The following is an 18,476-nucleotide window of genomic DNA, read 5'->3' on the forward strand; positions in this document are numbered from 1 at the left end:
TGATGATGATTAATAATTTTTAATTCTATAATTAATAAAAATTTCCACTTTTCAAAAATTGTGAAGCTGAGCAAGCATGCATTGCATTGCATTGCATTTAGTTCTGATCATGTTTTTCTTGTTTTGTTTTTGACAAAACAAGCTGCTGTCTCCATCCCCATTTGGAAAACCAGGAAACTGCCAATATGAAGTTGAGAAGTTGAGGGTGAAAATAGGGCCCCATTTTAGCTTTAATTAACTATCCTGTTTAAAGTTTGAGACAAGCCCTATAATTGCATTCCCACTGCCACTTGTCACATGGGGTTTTTGTAATCCCTTTCCCTCCCACTTGCCAAAGATGCTTAAGACAAAGTCTCCCATCGACATGGGACTGTAAGCATAGACATAGCCGACGCCCATCTCCATTTACCAAGTCTTGTCTAAAAGACACCCAACGACATATCCCTTGCTACTTGGCGGATAAGGGATTATTCATAATAATCAAAATTCAAACCATAACAAAATCTATCAAATTTTTTATTCCGTGTTTTAAATCAATAAGATTAATGACATTTTGATTAACGACATTTTTATTACATTGAAATCCATGGGATAGTGACGCGAGTAACTCATTGCAGGGCATAAAAAAAAGTAATGCATATAAACATTTGATTGTCAATAGGAGCAAACAAAACCCTATAAAACTAAAGGACTTGTTCCCAAACATTACAAAAATAACCTGAACACAAAACGTGATAATCTCACTGTAATTAATTAATCATTAATAATAAAGATCTGTTTCTTTTCTTTTTTTTTCTAATCTTCTTGGAAAAAGAAGCTGAATTGTAAACAAGTGAGGGTGGTGCAGCCCCAAAGAGAGAGAGGGATGAAGATTTTTTTTTTTTGGGTTTTGGCGATAGGGTTGCCTTGGAATTATGAGTGGTCCATGATCCCTAAAGTTGTAGGCTTTGAAGTTCTTAAATGAGAAAAAGAAAGTTTGATATGTGGGACATTAGGGGCTTTAAGGGCGTGGTCTCTGCTTCCCATAAAATCCAATATCTTTTCCAATCTCTTTCTTCTAATTTCTAGTAATATTTCTTTTCCAAATTAATTTTTTTAAATGATTGAGATCTATCCATTTGTATCCCTTTATGATGTCAATAAAACCGTTAAATATATATGCATACATATATATATATGTATGCGTAATTGTCTTTTTTTTTCGTACTATTTATAATAATAATCATTTTTTCTAAAGGATGTATCATCATATTTTTTGAAATATATATTGTATGAAGATGACATCATATAAGTTGAAATATTGTTATCAATAAAATTTAGCACTCTCCATCCCATTGCAATGATAAAAATCAAATTATTTATTTTAATTAAATAAAAAAAAGAATTCAAATTTAATTCTTTTAATAATTTAAAACACGTATTTATTGTTAGAAAAATCACTTTGAACATATACCAATAAAAAGTTTTGCATTCGAACATTTGACTTATTAGTTGATGTATCATCTACTCGCTTAAAGAGTAAGGTTCTTCTTTCCCAATTCCAAAAAAAAAATAATGAAAAGTATTAAAAAATTAAATGCAATAATAAGATTCTCTTGGTAAAATCAAATTCATGTAATTAGTTTTTATTTCCTTTATTCATTGAGAGTTTTTTTTCCCATAATTGAATGCAATAATAAGATTAATAATAATAATTGTGGTAATTTATGGGAAAGGTGTGGGGCCTAAAGAATGATAACTTAGAGTTGTACTTGTACTCTTACTAGTGGTCCTTAAATTACATCATCATAAATCATAAATGGTATAAAAAAAGATAAATTAAAATTAAAATTAAAATTAAAAATGAGATAATTATAAACAAAATAAAATAAATTTAAATGAGAAAAGGTCAAAAAAATAAGAGGGAGTAATAAATTTAAAAAAAAAAACAAAAAGGGGTGGGAATGGTGAACAGAGAAAGAAGGATTTGATTCAAGTACAAACGGTCCCCGCCCACTACACCGTATTTCAATATAATACATGAACCCCGATAACAGGTTCAACCCAAAGGAGAATTGCCTTTTTTAAGCTTTTTTTTTTCTTTTCTTTTTTATTCTTTAATTAAAATTTTGTCGAGACACTCTTTTAAGTTTGACATAAAGTGGCATTTGGTACTATACAATACAATGTGATTACAGATAATGTGATTGCAAGTACTGTAATTGCAAACAATGTGATTACAGTGTTTGGTATACAAATAAAATAATGATTAAAATGTAAAAAAAATAACATTGCAGCATTTGGTTTACAAGTATTTTGCTGGAAATATAATGTTAATTTTCAAATTTATCCCTATTTATTAAAATACAAGTTTAATATACTTCTATTTTTTATTATTAATTTTTATATAATATCATCTCTTAAATATATTTTTAATGTCATATATTTTATTTTCATTTTTATTATCATCATATTTTTTATTTTTTAATATAATTTTTATATTATATAGTTTATTTTAATTTCTTTTACCTATATTATATAAAATTTAATTTCTTATATTTTATTTTATTTTAATTTCTAATTCTTATATTATATATATATTTTATTTTAATATTTTTTTATTTTAATCATAATATTATAAAATATTTTTAACAAAGTAATAAAATTGAAGGGTAAAATGTCTTTAATAATATTACAGAGTGCAATGTAATGTGATTGCATTGGTTTTGAATCGCAATCATATTATATCCCTTGACTGTAATGTAACTATATTGCAATCTTACATTGCAGTGGTCTGTTACAAAACAAATACTGCAATGTAATTTAATTTAATACATTGCAAAAAAAGTGCTCTCACTTCCCTCATACCAAACGCTACTTAATTGTGATGGATTGGAACTTAAGCTTAACCCTTTACGGTCAACTCTAAATATAGAGCTTTAAGTCTATAAATTACGAGTTCACATTTTTAACTTAAAAAACATACTTGATAATAGTGAAAGATATATATTTATACATCCAAAACTCACTCCATCTCTTACTAATGTGATTTATGACAATAATACTCATAAAAGTTCTTAAACTATTAAGTAAAGTTCAAATAAGTTCATATACTTTTATTGTATTTAATCAAATTCTCATACTTTTATTTCGAGTCTAATAAATTATTGTATTTTTTATTTTGAGTCAAATAAGATTAACTTAGTCAAAATATCATCTTATACCATATGATGTTGATATAGCATGCTAACATTTTAGAATTGATAATAATGTGATATGTTAACATATTACTATTAATGATGAAATATGATAATTTGACATGATACATCAATGTCATATTAATGATATATAGATATAAAATGTCAATTAGTATCTTAATTAATAGCAATTAGTTTTTTTTAGTGAAAAATAATAATTAGTTAATCATTAATTATAAGAGATTATTTTATTTAAAATGAAAATATAAAAACTTGATTGAATACTATAAAATAATAAAAACTTATTTAAATTTTCTTGAATAGTTTTGGGGTTTATTTGTGTATTATGTCATTAGGTTTCAATCTTTTTTTTCTTTTTTGTGAATATTTGATTTAATAATACATATTTAAAAAATGAAATTAGAATATTTTATTTGATTCAAATCTCCTTTCTTTAATATTTTTTTTCTTAAAATCATCTAAAATTTAGTTATATATTCATAATAATATCATCAACTTAATTTTTAGGTAATTCAATCATTTGAGTATCTTTATGATTCATCATTTCCGTCAATTCGTCACTGTCACAATCGCTTATTCATGCATTCTATTTAATTAAAAAAAAATGCAAAGATATGTAATAGTTTCTTGAGAGACTTTGATCGGTATGAAAGTTGAAATTTAAGTGAAAAATTTCAAATATTGAGAAAGGAAATTAAGATTATGAATTTTTTATTTAGAATTTCAGCAGTTAATTGATCATAATTGGATTATTACCTGCATTACTGATTTATTCATCAAGATCAATTGATATTTACATGGAAATTTTTTAATCTTTAGATATTAACAAAAAAAAAGTCATTAATTATATCATATTGACATATTCCATTAAATCAAACCTCCATATTTATTCAGTAAGATCAATTTCAATTGAAATTAATTAATTTATTAACATGCTATACTTTTAATTTAAATAAAAAATTATGAACTTGACTATTTTTTATTTTTTAAATGTAATAACAAATTAACAATATCTTTTTTTTATCAGATTAATGATAAAATTTAAAATATTATTTTATAATTTTATTAAGATTTTAAAAAATTTACCGATGTATTAAATAATAATCCGATGGAGATTAAAATCTCATCTTCTTTGGAAGAGTGTCCTGATTCATAGAAATTGGGCGTGGAAACCCTAATTAATGAAAGCATCGTGTACTTCCTAGAGCCGCTCAAAGAAAGGGAGAGCAAATGAGAGAGTGTCACGTCACCAATGGTACGATAAGACAGTTATACCCTCGAAAGGCAATCAATCTGATTGGTCCATACTGGCGGTTGTACTAACATCAGCCCAAAACTGGCAGTAGGGAGTAACTGGTAAACCCCATACACTAAACTTGTCTCCCCAGATGACGCAGTCCAATCAGCCCAATTCCCAAGAAGACGCCAGGGCAAAAGACCACAAGCGGACAAAGGTGTCCGGGTCCCACATCCACCACGATCCGACGGTCAGGAATGGTTTCCGTCGACGGCCAGAAATGAATCAGAGGTCACTGGACCCCCATGAAAGCGACATGTAAACTCGAACAATCCCAAGCGACCAATAAGTGTTGAACACACACGCACACATACACTCTCTCTTCGCTTTCTCGAAAAAGCTTCGTGCACTCTTTGTCTTCCCCCCAAAAAAAAAAAAAGAAAAGGGAAAAAAAAACCAATGTAAATTATGGGAGTATTTTTATTGTTAGAATAATAAAAAAAAAAGGGACATAAGGCGAAAATTGAAGTGAAGTGACTCTCTTTTTCAGTACTTTTGAAGTAATTCTGTCTATATATATGCAGTGGGAGGAAGGGTTGTTGAGTGTTTGCCCCTATCTTCAGTGTTCCAACTTTCTCTGTCTCTTTGTCATTTAAGATTTTGCTGTTATTGTATGTTTGATTTTGAGTTCGAGTTTTGTGTTTGATGTGTGTCTCTTCAACGAAACTGTTGGATTTGTAGTTCTGTGAAAGAAAAAAGAAGGGTGTGAATGACAGTTGGGTACGTGTTACCGACACCTGTACGTTCTGCATGAGAGAGAGAGAGAGAGAGAGAGAGCGAGAGAGAGAGAGAGACATGGAAAGAGAAAGAGAAGTGAATAAGACTAGTGGATGATGATGAAGGGAGAAGATAGAGAGAAGGGTTTCTTCTTGTTCTTGTTTTCGTTTTCGTTTTGGGGGCATTTCTATGATATTTCTTCCTTAAGATTCATACTGGGTTTGGACTTGGTTTTAGTTTGGTATGAATAAAAACCCTAAAATCGTTTTTGAAGTTCTCCATTCCTTACTGAAAACGGCATGGATCGTGGATTTTAGGGTCTTACTTTTGGTACCTTTTCCGTAAATGGGTGTTACTGTGTTCTCAGATCTGACTCATTCCTTTTATTTTTTCTTTCTTTTGGGTCTATGTGTAACTGTTGTTTCTTCGTTTTGGTAAATTTTTGTGTGGTTGGTCTGTTTCCTTGTATGGGAATACGCTTTACCCTTTCATTCTTTACTCTTCTTCTTCTTCTTTCTCCTTCATCATCTTCTTTGTTCTTGTATTCTCTCATTCTTGGGACATAGAAATTGACAGAAGAGAGTGAGCACACAGAGGCACTTGTATAAGTCTATACTTTTGCTTTTGCGTGCTCACTTCTCTTTCTGTCAGCTTCCAGTGCCGGAATTTGATCATCCTTTGTTGGTCACCTCTTGGCGAGTTTTGTTCCATTCTCACTCTCTTCTCGTTTCTCCCCTTACTTCCTTACTTTCCCTTCTCTCTCTCTCTCTCTCTCTCTCTCATTCTTGACTCTGGGAGTAGTTTGAACGCGACGGCAGTGAAGATACTCTATTCGAAGAGGAATATGGGTGTGCCTACTGATGATCTTTTCTGTGTCTTTTCTTTATTTCCCTACAGAGCTTGCTCTCAATATGAGCAATTTATGCCTTTAAATCTATTTATTTATATACAATTAATATCTCCAAAGCGTGGCTTTTGATGTTATTTACTGTTGGGGTACGCCTGATTACTGTGCGGATTTAGCGTCAAAACTATGAATAAACATGGGACCATTTACGATATACATAGCCTACTTAGTAGCTAGTTAGTATGGTCCTCACTCAACAGACCCCTTCCCTTTCTCTTTTTTCTTCAGTGATTTGCTTCTTGTTTAGTACTATCTCCTTCATGTTTTTTCCCTTTTTATTCCTTCGCATGCAATCATATATTCACTCAGAGAAATTTTTGTCCTGATTGGAGTTTGCTCTCACCTAAATCTACCAGAATCAGGCTGTTTTACTACTCTCAGCTTGCAAATTAGTATAACCCTATCCTTGTAACAATAACGGTTGCTTGTTTTACTGCCTGCTGATGGATGCTCTCCAAGTTGTGTTTTTTTGTGCAAATTTAGTCAAAATTGATTCATTTCCCAGATTTCCAACTTCTGATTTGACAGTGTATTTGCCTGTTCTTCCCTTGTGAATTGATGATTTAGTGAGTTCAGATGACAAAAAGAGCATCGGGGACTAGGATTTAGGGCGTGTGATGATGAGTTTTCATCAGCGATTTTCCGCATCTGTTTTCTCTCCTGCTTTTTTTGATGTTCCTTTTGCAGGTAGGCAGGCATTTGAGTTTTGTAACTCTCTGGATGGAAGTTTTGGTATTAACTCTTTCATCTGTCTTGTTTATGCATACTGTGTTCAAGTCTTTATTATTTCTCGTACCTCCTTTAGCTTTTAGTTCTATATCAGATTGCATTAAGGTAAAGAGTTGCATGCAATCAACAATTTTCGAACTATAAGATTATGGTTTCTTTTGGGAAATGAAAACATTCCACTTACCTGGTGCATGTGTTTGTATTTTTGTTGATTTTGAAACTAAAGTAATACTTGGTTCTGCCTTGTTTGAATGATTGCTTCCTTTGTATGTTAGAATGTATCTCAAGGTTGGGAGTCCTGGCAAAAACTAGTAGTTTGCCTCGTAGGATGCCTCTGTTATTTATGCCTAATTATATTCTATATCTGATACCGGATTTACTTGTCAACTGATATCAGAAAAAAGGTGAATTGCATTTCCCATGTGGTTAAGTTGATCATTTCATGCAACTGATTGGTATTTGACATCTTACCTTGATTTCAAGGTAAGTGTTGTTTTCTCAATAGTTCTAATGGAGATAGTAATTATTCTTTTTTTTTAATAGTTTAATTGACTCTTGTTGGTGCTAGACAGATATGTTGTCCTTGATTACACATGCAATATTATACATTCATTAAGGATGCTATGTAATTATTTGATTTAAACAGCATGAAATTGATGAAATTGTATTCTCTATTCTTCTTCTTTGTATTTTTTTGTTAAATTCTGATGAGATATGTTGACTACTTTGTGTTTACCTGCAGATAAAGGTAAAGCCTTTTATCCATTCAACAGTTTTTGAATGGTATAGTAATCTGGTGCATCGATGTTTTGAATCAATCGATCCGATTCTCAGGTTTCAAATCCTTCCCTGACAATGTCGAAAAGAGGAGGATAAGCTCTTTACAAATATGTGACAGTGAAGGCTTTTTAATTATAGTGTTTGTCTTCATCTAGGAAAAATATAACAGATATATAGCCAGTTGTATTTAATTGATTGATGAAAGCAAAAGGTTTTGGTCCATACAAGATCCTGTAGGCATCAGCATAAGCTGTTAGTAATATTTGTTTAACTATTTTTTTTGTGTTTATAAAAAATTTATAATAAAAAAAAGAAGAAGAAAGATTGGTTTATTCCAATGTAGCTCTCTGAAGCTCGAATTCTTTCGATAAAACAGCCTTGGATGCTTCATATATTATTCGACAGATTTGGTTAGTTCATACATAACTGGCTAAATCAAGAGAATATGTTTCCAGGCCTTATGCACATGTTTCAGAAGATATTATACACTGGTCATATCCTAATTGTAATTTATAAATAAACTGCAGGAGATCGTAGAACGATGATATGTTTAAACTTAATTCTGATTCGAAGGTTTTTAGTTAATATATTAATTGATTATAGTATATTGTGCTTGAATTAAATGGAATGCAGTCGTACATGATCAATTGTATCAATTTAACCATATGCGGTTACTTTTTGCAGGGTTTGTATACCATTGGCAAAGCCTTGCCCATGTAATCCACCTCCTAAGCTAGTCTAATTATTTTTCTCTTTAATAATCCCTTTTTATCTACTCCCTGGAAATTATGATATGATTTGCCTATTTTCTTTCAGCCTTTCTGTTATTCTTTCGTAATATTTCCTTTTGTTCTCTAGAAAAAGGATAATTGATGATAGTTGAAGCCTTGAATTTTTTCCCAACTATATCTGTTTGCGTTACCAAACGCCCGATTGTTGAAATTTTCTGCATTTATTTTGTTTTACTACACTTCATTTGCTCCAACCATCATTTTACTAGCCAATACCATTCAGTTCTATTCTTCATTGTTGTTTTAATAATATTTGCTTTGGTAGTGCAGCTCCTTTGGATGAATTATCTGCCCTCCTTTAGTCGTTTGATCAAAGTATAATTTGGTGCTACGGGGTATCATACACCAATGGTACCATCATGACCTCCTCAAATTTGGTTCAAGGGCTTCAAAACAAGTAAGAAAACCATTGAAAAGCAATTTTTTATGCATTCATAGTTTTTTAGGGGTAGGGAGGGCAATGAAATTGGTTTTGATGTGGCCCTCCTCTCTAACAATGCTATACATTCTTGCTGAATTAAAGATTTCCTAGTTATAATGGTGCCAAAAGCATGGGAGAGTTTTCTATGTAATTGACAATTTGTTCTAATTAAGATTAATTATTTGAGAGTTTGAGTGATTGAATTCTTGAACTAGGATGAAGAGGTGCAACTATGTTTCCGTAGTCAAGGCTTAGAATTTATTCTTCTAAGTGGCATAGAGAGTAATGTTAATTAATACATGAAGTATAGATAGTGGTTTTGGATTATATGTATGTCGGTCTGTATGTGTTTGTGCGTATGAAGTTCGAGAGGGAGAAGAAGGAGGTAAACTTTAATATTTCTGAAAAATGTTGACAACCATTTACCCGAGCCTTTATTGATTTCTCTATGATAAACAAGGATACCAATTTACTCATTTCCCTATGAATAACCAAGCTAGATGTATGGGCTACTTTATTTGAGTGGTTTTCTTTGCTTTTGCAGCTTTTATGCTTAGTGCAATGAAAGTTATTTTGTATTTTTTCACCCTCCAATTATAAAAACCCACAAATGACAATGGGACTTTATATTTGGTCAAAATTGTGGGATCCTCAATGTCAGCTTATCTGCATATCCAGCTAGACCTGCTTTTAATTCTTACAAAACCATGCAACTTTTGTCTTCGTCCTTACCGGAATCCATTTTGGGGCAATATGGCAGTGTGAATGCAGCTCTTTTTGGATGTACTGAAACAGCTGGTGTAAAATGAATTGATGATCTGTTGGCAATATCAATGATAGGTGCTATTCTTTCTGTTGTGTACGTGGACAGCATTAAAAATGGGCAGCTTCCCCCCTTTAGTGTTTTAAGAGAGCTCTTTACATTTTGACTGTGATGCATCAAATTGATTTTGTTGCATGAAAAGGGAGACATTGCACTTATTGATACATTCTCCTGCAATTTTCAATCATGAAAATTCAAATTGGTAAGAGTTATTCAAACTTTTGAACTCTCTTAAAGAGATTAATCACATGAATCTATGATTAATTCATTGGACGCAGGATGTTGCCGCTCAGGAGTGTGAAAGATGGAAGTGTATATGTGGAGCTATAATTCGAGTTTTGGACCATCTTCTTGTGACTTAATCTGAAGGTACAAAAATTTAATAGGTGACTATGTCCTGAAGTATTCCCTATTTGCATTTATTTATATAATTTACTGGTACCTCCCTTATGATGAAGTCAAACACCCTGGAGTGGATGTAGCCGAGTTTAGGCAAATTTCTTATTGGACATTGATTGATGCCAATTATGGAAATAGGGAAAAGCACAGAGGAAAGCTACTGTGAAAAATTAACAAGTTATGGTCTGGAGATCAGAGGCCTTTAACTATTAGGTTGTGTGGTTCTTATTTACTTAAACCTTAACCAAGAGAACAAAAGTTTTGGCTGGGATGGATGGTCTATATTGGTCCTATTCCTCACAATGTTTCTCATGTTTACAATAGTTGAAACTTAATAATGTATGAAGATGTGAACAAATCCATTATTGTCCACGAAGGTACGCAATGTTTGCATGCTGTATGGCCTGAATTCTTGCAAATGAATTGCTACACTTTAATTAAAATATTTGTACCACTTTCTTCTTCTTTTCTTTTTGGCAATTAAAGATGGGTATATATGTATATAATATAACTTTGGTGGAGTACATTCTAAATCTTTTGGATAAGATACTTATTAGCATATATCAATTTGAATCTTGTCTAGAATAGGATTATAATATTATGAGAGTCTGAAACTATTTCTTTACTTACCTTGCAAGTACTTGATCCCTCTTTGGCTCTTCTAAAGTACCTTTTTTGGGCAATCACTTCAGCTAATATCAATTTAATATCATGCTTGTTTTCGACGGTAAACTACATTTAAATAGTGATTGGCCTCTAAATGTAGGTTTCGTAAGGAATTAGAAGGTTTAGGAGAATGGAGGAAAAGGGAAAGGGGATCCTCCTCTAAGGCTGCATATGTAGAGATGTTGAGCTTCTAGTTTCTTCATTATATAACTAGTGCATTTTCTAGAAAATCATTTTACAGGAGAAAATTTTGATAGCTTTATCATGAACTTGACATTCATTAAGAACTGCAAAGAACTCAAGGATTATAAAGTCCCTACTCTTCCTGTATGGGCAAATTAACATTAACCATATGCGATTGCTTGATATTCAAGGACAAGGCACCGCTTAATTAGAAATGTTTTCTTTTTATGAGCAAAAGTAATGAAGACTTGTACACCTGTTGGGTTCCTTTTGTTTCAAAAAATTTGTCTGTCTGATTATCCAAATCTGTATTGGAATTCTTCTTTATCCAAATCAAGGACATTAGCTAATACATATTCTCATATAGGGGTTGCCTATTGTTTTCTCACATCTAGGCCACTTTATCATGGCTGGAATTTGGAAGCATCAGACATACCTTCTGGTATTTATAACCGATGTCTAGAAAATGTCTGGACAATTGCATGTGCTTCATGCATGTTACCTGTATACGTACAGTGCTAAAGATTAATGTAGTGGCAGCATACATTTGAAGATGGAATGAAGAAAAAGAAATTAAACTACAAATTTTGTGGGGTTTTCCTCGGAATCTACTTAGTTACTGCGAGTGAAATTTAGGCTTCCTCAAGTTGTTGGAATGAAAATATTGTGCAAATGTTGTGATTTATTTTACAGTGGATAATTCGACTGTTTATATAGTACTTTCGTTTCTGTTGCAGGAATCAAACTTTATGAAGGCAGAAAGAACATTTGACAACGCTACTAGTCAAGCACAAGACTTGAGAAGGTATTAGGTAGTTATAAACTTTCAGTTTTAACTCCCGTAAGATATATCCAAGATGAAGCATCGAAAAAGAAGAATCGGAGATGATTGGTCTCTATTAGATCAAAGTGCTGTTGTTGACTATATCGAATTCTAAAGGCAATTGTTCCAAAAGAATTTGCCTGTTTGCTTTTGCAGCAAAAAGTTGTAATAATCATCAGATCAGTCATGTTAGGATGATGAATGGAAGTTCTTTTTAGATGCATTGGTACAATTTTACCCAACAGCGTAAATCAAATGCCCAGAAATGAGAAATTGTGTTCTCTTTTTCTTAAAGAATATGATTTGTGCAATTTCTCTAGTCTTTACTTATCAGATGTTAGCTTTAGTGAAGGAATAGATATTAGGGAAGTGAACTCAGTCTGCCTAGGGGTATGTGTAAACCATATTATAGCATAGAAATCGGTTCGACCTGTAGCCAAGGTGACCTTGTACACTTTGATTCAATCTGAGACAAATGCTGATGTTTGCAGGATTGTCTGAAACCCCATGGCAGGCGCACGCGTTCGTAGTTGGGTGGGGCCGTGAAGCTAAGAAGCCATTGATTGCAGGATTAATTGAAGGTTATATCTATTACAGTTGAATCTGGATGTTACTTGGTGTGACCTCACATTAGCTCGAGTGGTGGAAAAAGGTTGTTGCCCATGAATCCAGCTGTGTTGTTCTTCAATGTCTTGTAAGAGAATAAGATGCAAAGGAATGTGTGGATAGCAAAAAACACATGGTTGTACGACTTGTGGGACTATTGCACAAAGAAAGACTAAAATTGCTATCTCGATCATGTCTTCCTCAAGGCGAGGCACGGCAATCAGACTAAAATTGCTATCTCGATCATGTCTTCCCCAAGGCGAGGCACGGCAATCTGTTGGCATTGAGATATTCTGCCTTCCAGTTTATGGTGAAAATGATTTGTTAAGGGTAGAAATTTTCTAGCTTTGAACATTCTGCTCTTTTAACCCTTTTTCCTGTAATCGATATCAGGGATGGATTTATGACTGAATAATCAATATTCAGAAAAGCTGGTGCACCTTGACAACTAATAAGGGTTTACAAATAGCAAATAACTACCCATTCTTTCATATTCAAGTACAATATTACATGGTATCAAAGGGTTAGGAAACGCTAATTCACCAATTCTTTAACAGATGCAAGAGGCTTGCTAGTCAACATCTTCTACATCTTCTACAGTGTGAAGTAGGTTGACCTCCATAGCTGTGTAATGTTACTCTTACATGGACGATTTACTGGTTCTTAGAGAGCGCCCCAGCTGCAAACAGCAGATTCCTTCTGGAAAACTGCCCCCAACATGATGAAGTTCAATTAGTATATGATTCGACTACCTTAGTAGAAAATGAGATAAGTTGCATAGAAGGTGGAAATAGATAAGCATATGAAGGGGATTACCCGCAAACTATAAACTGGAGTAAGCTTGGTTGGCAAGGTTTTCAACGATCTTAGTCTGTTTGGATTTCCACTCCTGTTGATTCAAGGCCATATTTACGACATAGAATATATAAAAGTTACCAGATGAGACTCTATCAAACAAGCAAATTGCTCCACTTGTGAAACTTACTTTTCTTCATTCTTTGGGACCTTTGTGCTTGTTGTTACATCCCACAATTTTACAGTGCAATCAGCAGATCCAGATGCCAGAAGTGAACCTTCACAACTGAATGTCCAGCAACAAGAACGTTAAGAAACTGAAAGGTAAAAAAACTTGCTTTACAAGGGAATTTCAAGACATAATTTTAAAATTTAGGAGAAAGGTTTTCCACCTGAAAGCAAGCGTCCACACACACGAGCTGTGACCCATCAAAGGTGTAACGCAGCGTCCACTAGACAGGTCCCACATCATGATTGTGCCATCTTCATCACCAGATGCCATATATCGACCGTCAGGTGACATTGCTAATGACAAAATCATACTCCTATGACCAATGAAAATCCGAACACATTCTCCACTTTGCACATCCCACAATCTAACTGTTTTGTCACTAGAGCCAGTGGCAATATAGTTGCAGTTGGCATGCCATTGCACACACTGAAATATGATGGTTGAAATAATTGTGATTGGTTTGAAATATGATACAGGATCAAATAAGAGCAAGGGATTTTCTTTTAAAAACAATTAGAAAGCTCTGAAAAATATGTACTTTATTCCCATAGGGAAAAAGGGTACCCTGCTAGAAATCAAATGATGCAACTTCCATTTGTGGTCTTGGACCTACTAGAAAGATTGACTACCTAGTTGATAATAAAATTTACAATAGCATATGAGAGAAAGAGATAAGACTACTTACATCGACATCAGACAAGTGCCCTGCCATTATCCTCATAGGTTGTATTTTATCCATCGACCAAATCCTTGCTGTTCGATCATGCGAAGCACTGGCAAAATAGTGTCCTACAGGACTAAACTGCAGCAGCAGACAAGGCACATCAAATTGTATGAGAGGCACAAAGATAAAGAGATCTCAATCCAAGGAAGGAAAGGTGGGAAAAACTTTAGAAATGGTAGATATTATCAAACATCCGTGGAAGATCAGTCATACCTGAACATCCCATACAGGATAATTATGACCCTTGTAGCAAACAAGATTTGCATTTAGTTCTGTGCTCCACAGGCGAACTGCAACAGATCAGTGTTTTTAAGGTTGCAAGAAGTTTGGATGCAGAATATTAAAATAAAAGGAAAAGGAAGAAACAGAGATAAGCAGGAAGAATCCCAATGAGAATGCAATAGAGTATAATATACTTGTTGTATCTGCAGAAGAGGAAAGAATAAAATCCCCAAGAGGACTAAAGTTGGCTGAATAAACTGGTCCTGAGTGACCCTGCAACAATGTATAGGATCTTTTCACACCATTTGGTCCCACAACATGTTTACTTGAAGTAGAATCATTTTCACCCTGCAAAATAGCTGACACCAGCACTATTTTGTAACAATATCTGTATGGACTTTAGAATACCTCAGTCAAACAGAATCATAAATGGGCATATTAGAATTGAAGCTGAAAAGATTTCCTAATATAGTTTGGCTACAACTTCAAGAGACACTGAAGCCGTCAAGGGGGAGGCAAATAAAAATATTTTTGACTTACAACTGCCAGCTTGCTGGCCCAGCTTTGCCATATCCCAAATCTGTGAAAAACAAATCAAATTAGCAACCAATATGTTTCCCGACAAAAAAAAAAAAAAGGCAACCAATAAAGCAACAATTATATATAGGCAAGCTATGACGTAAGATACCACCTTCAATGACGAGTCTGAGAATCCACCAGCAACCAAAGACCCATCATGCGAAATTGATGAACAGTTCAAACTAAGACAGGTTAAATAAGATATAATAAGTTGCTGAAGACATTAAATATCAAGATGACCATTAAATCACCCAAGTCATGGACATTACCCGTTATGTGTGTTGAGAAAAGTGTAAAAGCTGACAGATGGCAATGCAACACTACTCAACTGTACACGGTTTCTTAAGTCCTCAAGAATTGACTGTTCTACCTCTGTTGGCCTGAAGCAATCATTAAAATGTCAATTTAAGGAAATAACATGCAGCACATGCACAGGCACAGATATTCATCCTAAGTCCCCTTCTGCATGACAGGTTATTTCACAAACATTAGTTGGTAGGAACAGGAACAAATAATACATATCAGACAAATACAGAGATTTTACCTGTTACCATGTTAGAGTAAAATGGTTGTTGGCAAGAATAACTAAGAGATTTCTCGAAGCAAAAATTACATCAAAATCTATACAAAGCATACCTAACTTTTGTTCACATCCATATACTTTTTTCCATTAAGAACTTGTCATAACAAGCATGCTAATACAAAAAAGGGTGACGCCCAAGCACTTTCTCCGCTCACACAAGCTTTTCTTTCTTTTCTTTGTTTTTTTGTTATTTTTACGAAGAGCGTAGAAAAGAACATTGCCAATTCTGTGATTATTTAAGTTCAGTAAAAGTTTAGCACACTACATTAAGTATCAATCCAACATCTGATGAAGATAATCAAAAGAGGGAATCACTGAAAATACATTACTGGCAAAGGGAGCTCTGGTTTTACTCGGGGTGCAGTGGAGGTGGTGTTAGCCTCAGGGCGAGCACTTTTTGCTGTTGCACTAGCAGCTTTGTCCTTTTTCAACTTTTTAGTTGAAGCACCTTGCTTTCCACCTTCAACTGATCTTTTCTGAACAAGAAACAGATAGGGCAAAATTAAAGAACAAAGAACTGAAATTTGAGTGCATCAAATAGTAAACTTGATAATCACTTACAAATTTACACAAGTAAAATATATACATTCAAATGCTGAAAGGAAAATAGGTAATTGTTACAAGTATTTAAGCAAATACATACCTTAGTCTCATCTACATCCCCCTCTTTGTTCTCCCCTTCTGTCTTTTCAGAATCTGAAAGCAAACCTCCTGCTTTCTCCAAGCGTTCTTCTAAGGAGTCTTCAAGCAACTATGACAAGTATACGAGCCTCAAAATTAAAGAACAATTAGAAATAAGTGAACAAGAATGCCCACTTATATGTCTGTGGAGTGGTATCACACAAATAAGATTTCAGCATAGTGCAGATGGCAGTAGAAACCCTTTATACTATATGTGCTAAATTCCATAGAAAATTCATTTAGAAAGATTATCATATGAACAATTTAGTGACTCACCCCCCAATGTATTTCTTTCTGATTTATCTGATTAGCTGCATCCTGGCAGCTTCCAATAAGTGTTACAACCTCTGCATCATCAGAAATTGAAGTGGGCTGTCCAGGAGAAACTGCAAGGAAACAAATAAAACTATAAGCAGACAGTAAATCCCTTTTTGCGTTTGTGTTATCCACAATATGAGCTATGCATCACCTTGGAAGTTGATGTGTTCATTAATAACCCCAAGCATAGCAGTGGACTGTGTTTTATGCAAATACTGCAGCAGAAGGTCGTAGGAATACTGCCAAAATGATTAACAACCAGTTCAGCAGTTCATAAGGAAGTGAATAGAGTTATGTCTAATCTTATTAGCAGTTATCAAAGAAAGAATGGACTGGTATTACCTGACATATCTTGATGTTAACTTTATTCTGCCTAAGAGAACGAGCAAATTCCATCTCCTGGTTAAGGAAACAACAGCTGATAATGAGAACATCAAAGGGAAGCACTTCTCGTATTTAAGCTAAATAAGCAAATATTAGGATCTTAATTAACCTCCAAATGAGACTGAGTGAGAACTCCTTCCAGCTTTTGAAGGTCACGTGAGTGCATCAGTTCATGGTCTTCACGAAAGGCATTAAAAAATGTTCTAGCTGTAAATTAAAGCAAAGATAGTTGAGAGATGAACTTATCAAAGCTGTTACCTAAATAGCACACTTCAGGAGGTAAACAAAAGAATAGGATACAAGAGAAACAGAAAGTCTAGTAAGTTTTAAAATATACCCTCTTGCAGATGTCCTTTTGCCACCAGATCCATGAATGAATGTATAAAGACAGGATAAAGCACACGAAGCAACTCATGCTGCATATATTCAACGACTAAGTCATGTCACCAATGTTAAAACTCATGCAACAAATATCAAAACTGATTACCTTATATAAATCTAGTGAACTATAAGTCCAAGACCTCAGTTTGCTATATCCATCCTGGTAGCGTACCACATCATCCTCCGATCTGGAAACAAGCACATTTGTAAGGTAAAGAAAAGCTACCTACAACAAACGTCGAAACACAACCACAAAAGCAAACATCCACATCCTTCGTCCACAGAATTTCTCTAATTAGCATTCTTTACCACAGGGTTGGAACAGACATTCATGGTCACAGGAAATTTGACTAATTTTCGTCCGACATTCAATTTAGGTCATCACATTGGGACCTTCCTTAGAGTTAAAGTCTGCATTTTGAAAAGATTATCTAACTCAACCTCTTTCCAAAAGAATTCTCTTAAGGGCTAAACAAAAAGAGAAGGGGGGAAGGGGGGATTTAACATCATTAAACCAATTGTATCCACATTTCAATCCTTTCTACAGCTTAAATTGAAGTAAAAACCAAAGAGTATGAATTCCAAAAGTATGGACCAAATGAAATGATAGAAAAACAAGAAAAACTGTTGGAATTTAGAGGAGCTATGATTTGCATTAAACTTACTGGGAGAAGTGGTAAATGAACTTAGCGAGTTCGGGGTCGTTGTGGAAATCGATGGGAGCGGAATCCTTGTTCTGAAGATCCTCCAACAATTGCTCCGCTTCCTTGAATCCTTTCTTCTTCAGATAAGCTGCCACGAAGCTATTCACTGCCTGCATATTATCCATTCTCTCCTCTCTATAAGCTAACACAGTAACACCCCTCCACTCTTCTCTACTCCCCTCTTCCTTTTCGCCATGAACTAGGGATTTTATAGATGGGTACATGGGCCGGTTCGGATTTATCACTTTCCTTGGATCTATTTTACTTAAAATGGCCTCGGGCTTTTCATAGGCCTGACAAACGCGAATCCATTTCGACTTTAGGCGCAAAACATTTGCTTTATTTCGTGTAGTTGACAGAATATATAAGAATAAAATAAAATAATTATTATGTAAAAATAAAATAAAATAATTATTATTTAGTTTAGTATGATAAAAAAAATAAGATAAAAATAATTATTATGATTTATTATAATGTTTGATTGATAATAATAATTTTAAAAAAGTAAAAATAAAAACACATTTATTGTTTATA

At 33.6% G+C, this 18,476-nt stretch overlaps 1 protein-coding gene and 1 long non-coding RNA gene across 9 annotated transcripts; one reads left to right on the forward strand and one right to left on the reverse strand.

The window, feature by feature from the left end:
• The first annotated feature begins 5,008 nt into the window (after positions 1–5,008).
• Positions 5,009–12,783, forward strand: LOC18587714 (uncharacterized). Of its 7 annotated transcripts, none has more exons than XR_016028417.1 (9): positions 5,009–6,850; positions 7,245–7,330; positions 7,590–7,681; positions 8,312–8,343; positions 8,689–8,815; positions 9,600–9,864; positions 9,941–10,031; positions 11,648–11,715; positions 12,225–12,783. It is a non-coding gene; the product is annotated as an uncharacterized LOC18587714 (long non-coding RNA). The 7 variants fall into 7 exon arrangements; XR_016028418.1 differs by lacking the exon at positions 7,245–7,330 and having other exon boundaries at positions 5,010–6,059; positions 6,686–6,850; XR_016028416.1 differs by having other exon boundaries at positions 5,013–7,330.
• TAF5 (TBP-associated factor 5) lies at positions 12,711–18,129 on the reverse strand. Of its 2 annotated transcripts, XM_018127712.2 has the most exons (19): positions 17,904–18,129; positions 17,345–17,426; positions 17,195–17,273; positions 16,967–17,064; positions 16,816–16,872; positions 16,625–16,712; positions 16,432–16,541; positions 16,118–16,225; positions 15,799–15,950; positions 15,161–15,271; positions 15,004–15,073; positions 14,853–14,892; positions 14,507–14,671; positions 14,304–14,380; positions 14,052–14,168; positions 13,527–13,792; positions 13,325–13,420; positions 13,156–13,228; positions 12,711–13,046 (listed from the first exon to the last, which is right to left on the reverse strand). In XM_018127712.2, exons 1-19 carry the CDS (start codon positions 18,065–18,067, stop codon positions 12,993–12,995), a joined length of 2,007 nt encoding a protein of 668 aa, XP_017983201.2. In that variant the 5' UTR covers positions 18,068–18,129; the 3' UTR covers positions 12,711–12,992. The 2 variants fall into 2 exon arrangements, 1 of the variants encoding a protein (XP_017983201.2); XR_016028414.1 differs by lacking the exon at positions 12,711–13,046 and having other exon boundaries at positions 13,173–13,228; positions 13,325–13,451.
• Positions 18,130–18,476: the final 347 nt, after the last annotated feature.

Source organism: Theobroma cacao, chromosome 9 (assembly GCF_053813885.1).
Source record: "Theobroma cacao isolate CCN51 chromosome 9, ASM5381388v1, whole genome shotgun sequence".
NCBI lineage: Eukaryota > Viridiplantae > Streptophyta > Magnoliopsida > Malvales > Malvaceae > Theobroma > Theobroma cacao.

Excerpts from the sequence above, each read along its gene's own strand:
- TAF5 (XM_018127712.2), bottom strand. The coding sequence starts at position 18,067 with ATGGATAATATGCAGGCAGTGAATAGCTTCGTGGCAGCTTATCTGAAG. Across the intron at positions 16,542-16,624 it reads TGAACACATCAACTTCCAAG|TTTCTCCTGGACAGCCCACT; the intron begins GTGATGCATAGC and ends GTTTCCTTGCAG. Across the intron at positions 13,047-13,155 it reads CTCCAGTTTATAGTTTGCGG|TTTTCCAGAAGGAATCTGCT; the intron begins GTAATCCCCTTC and ends TGTTGGGGGCAG.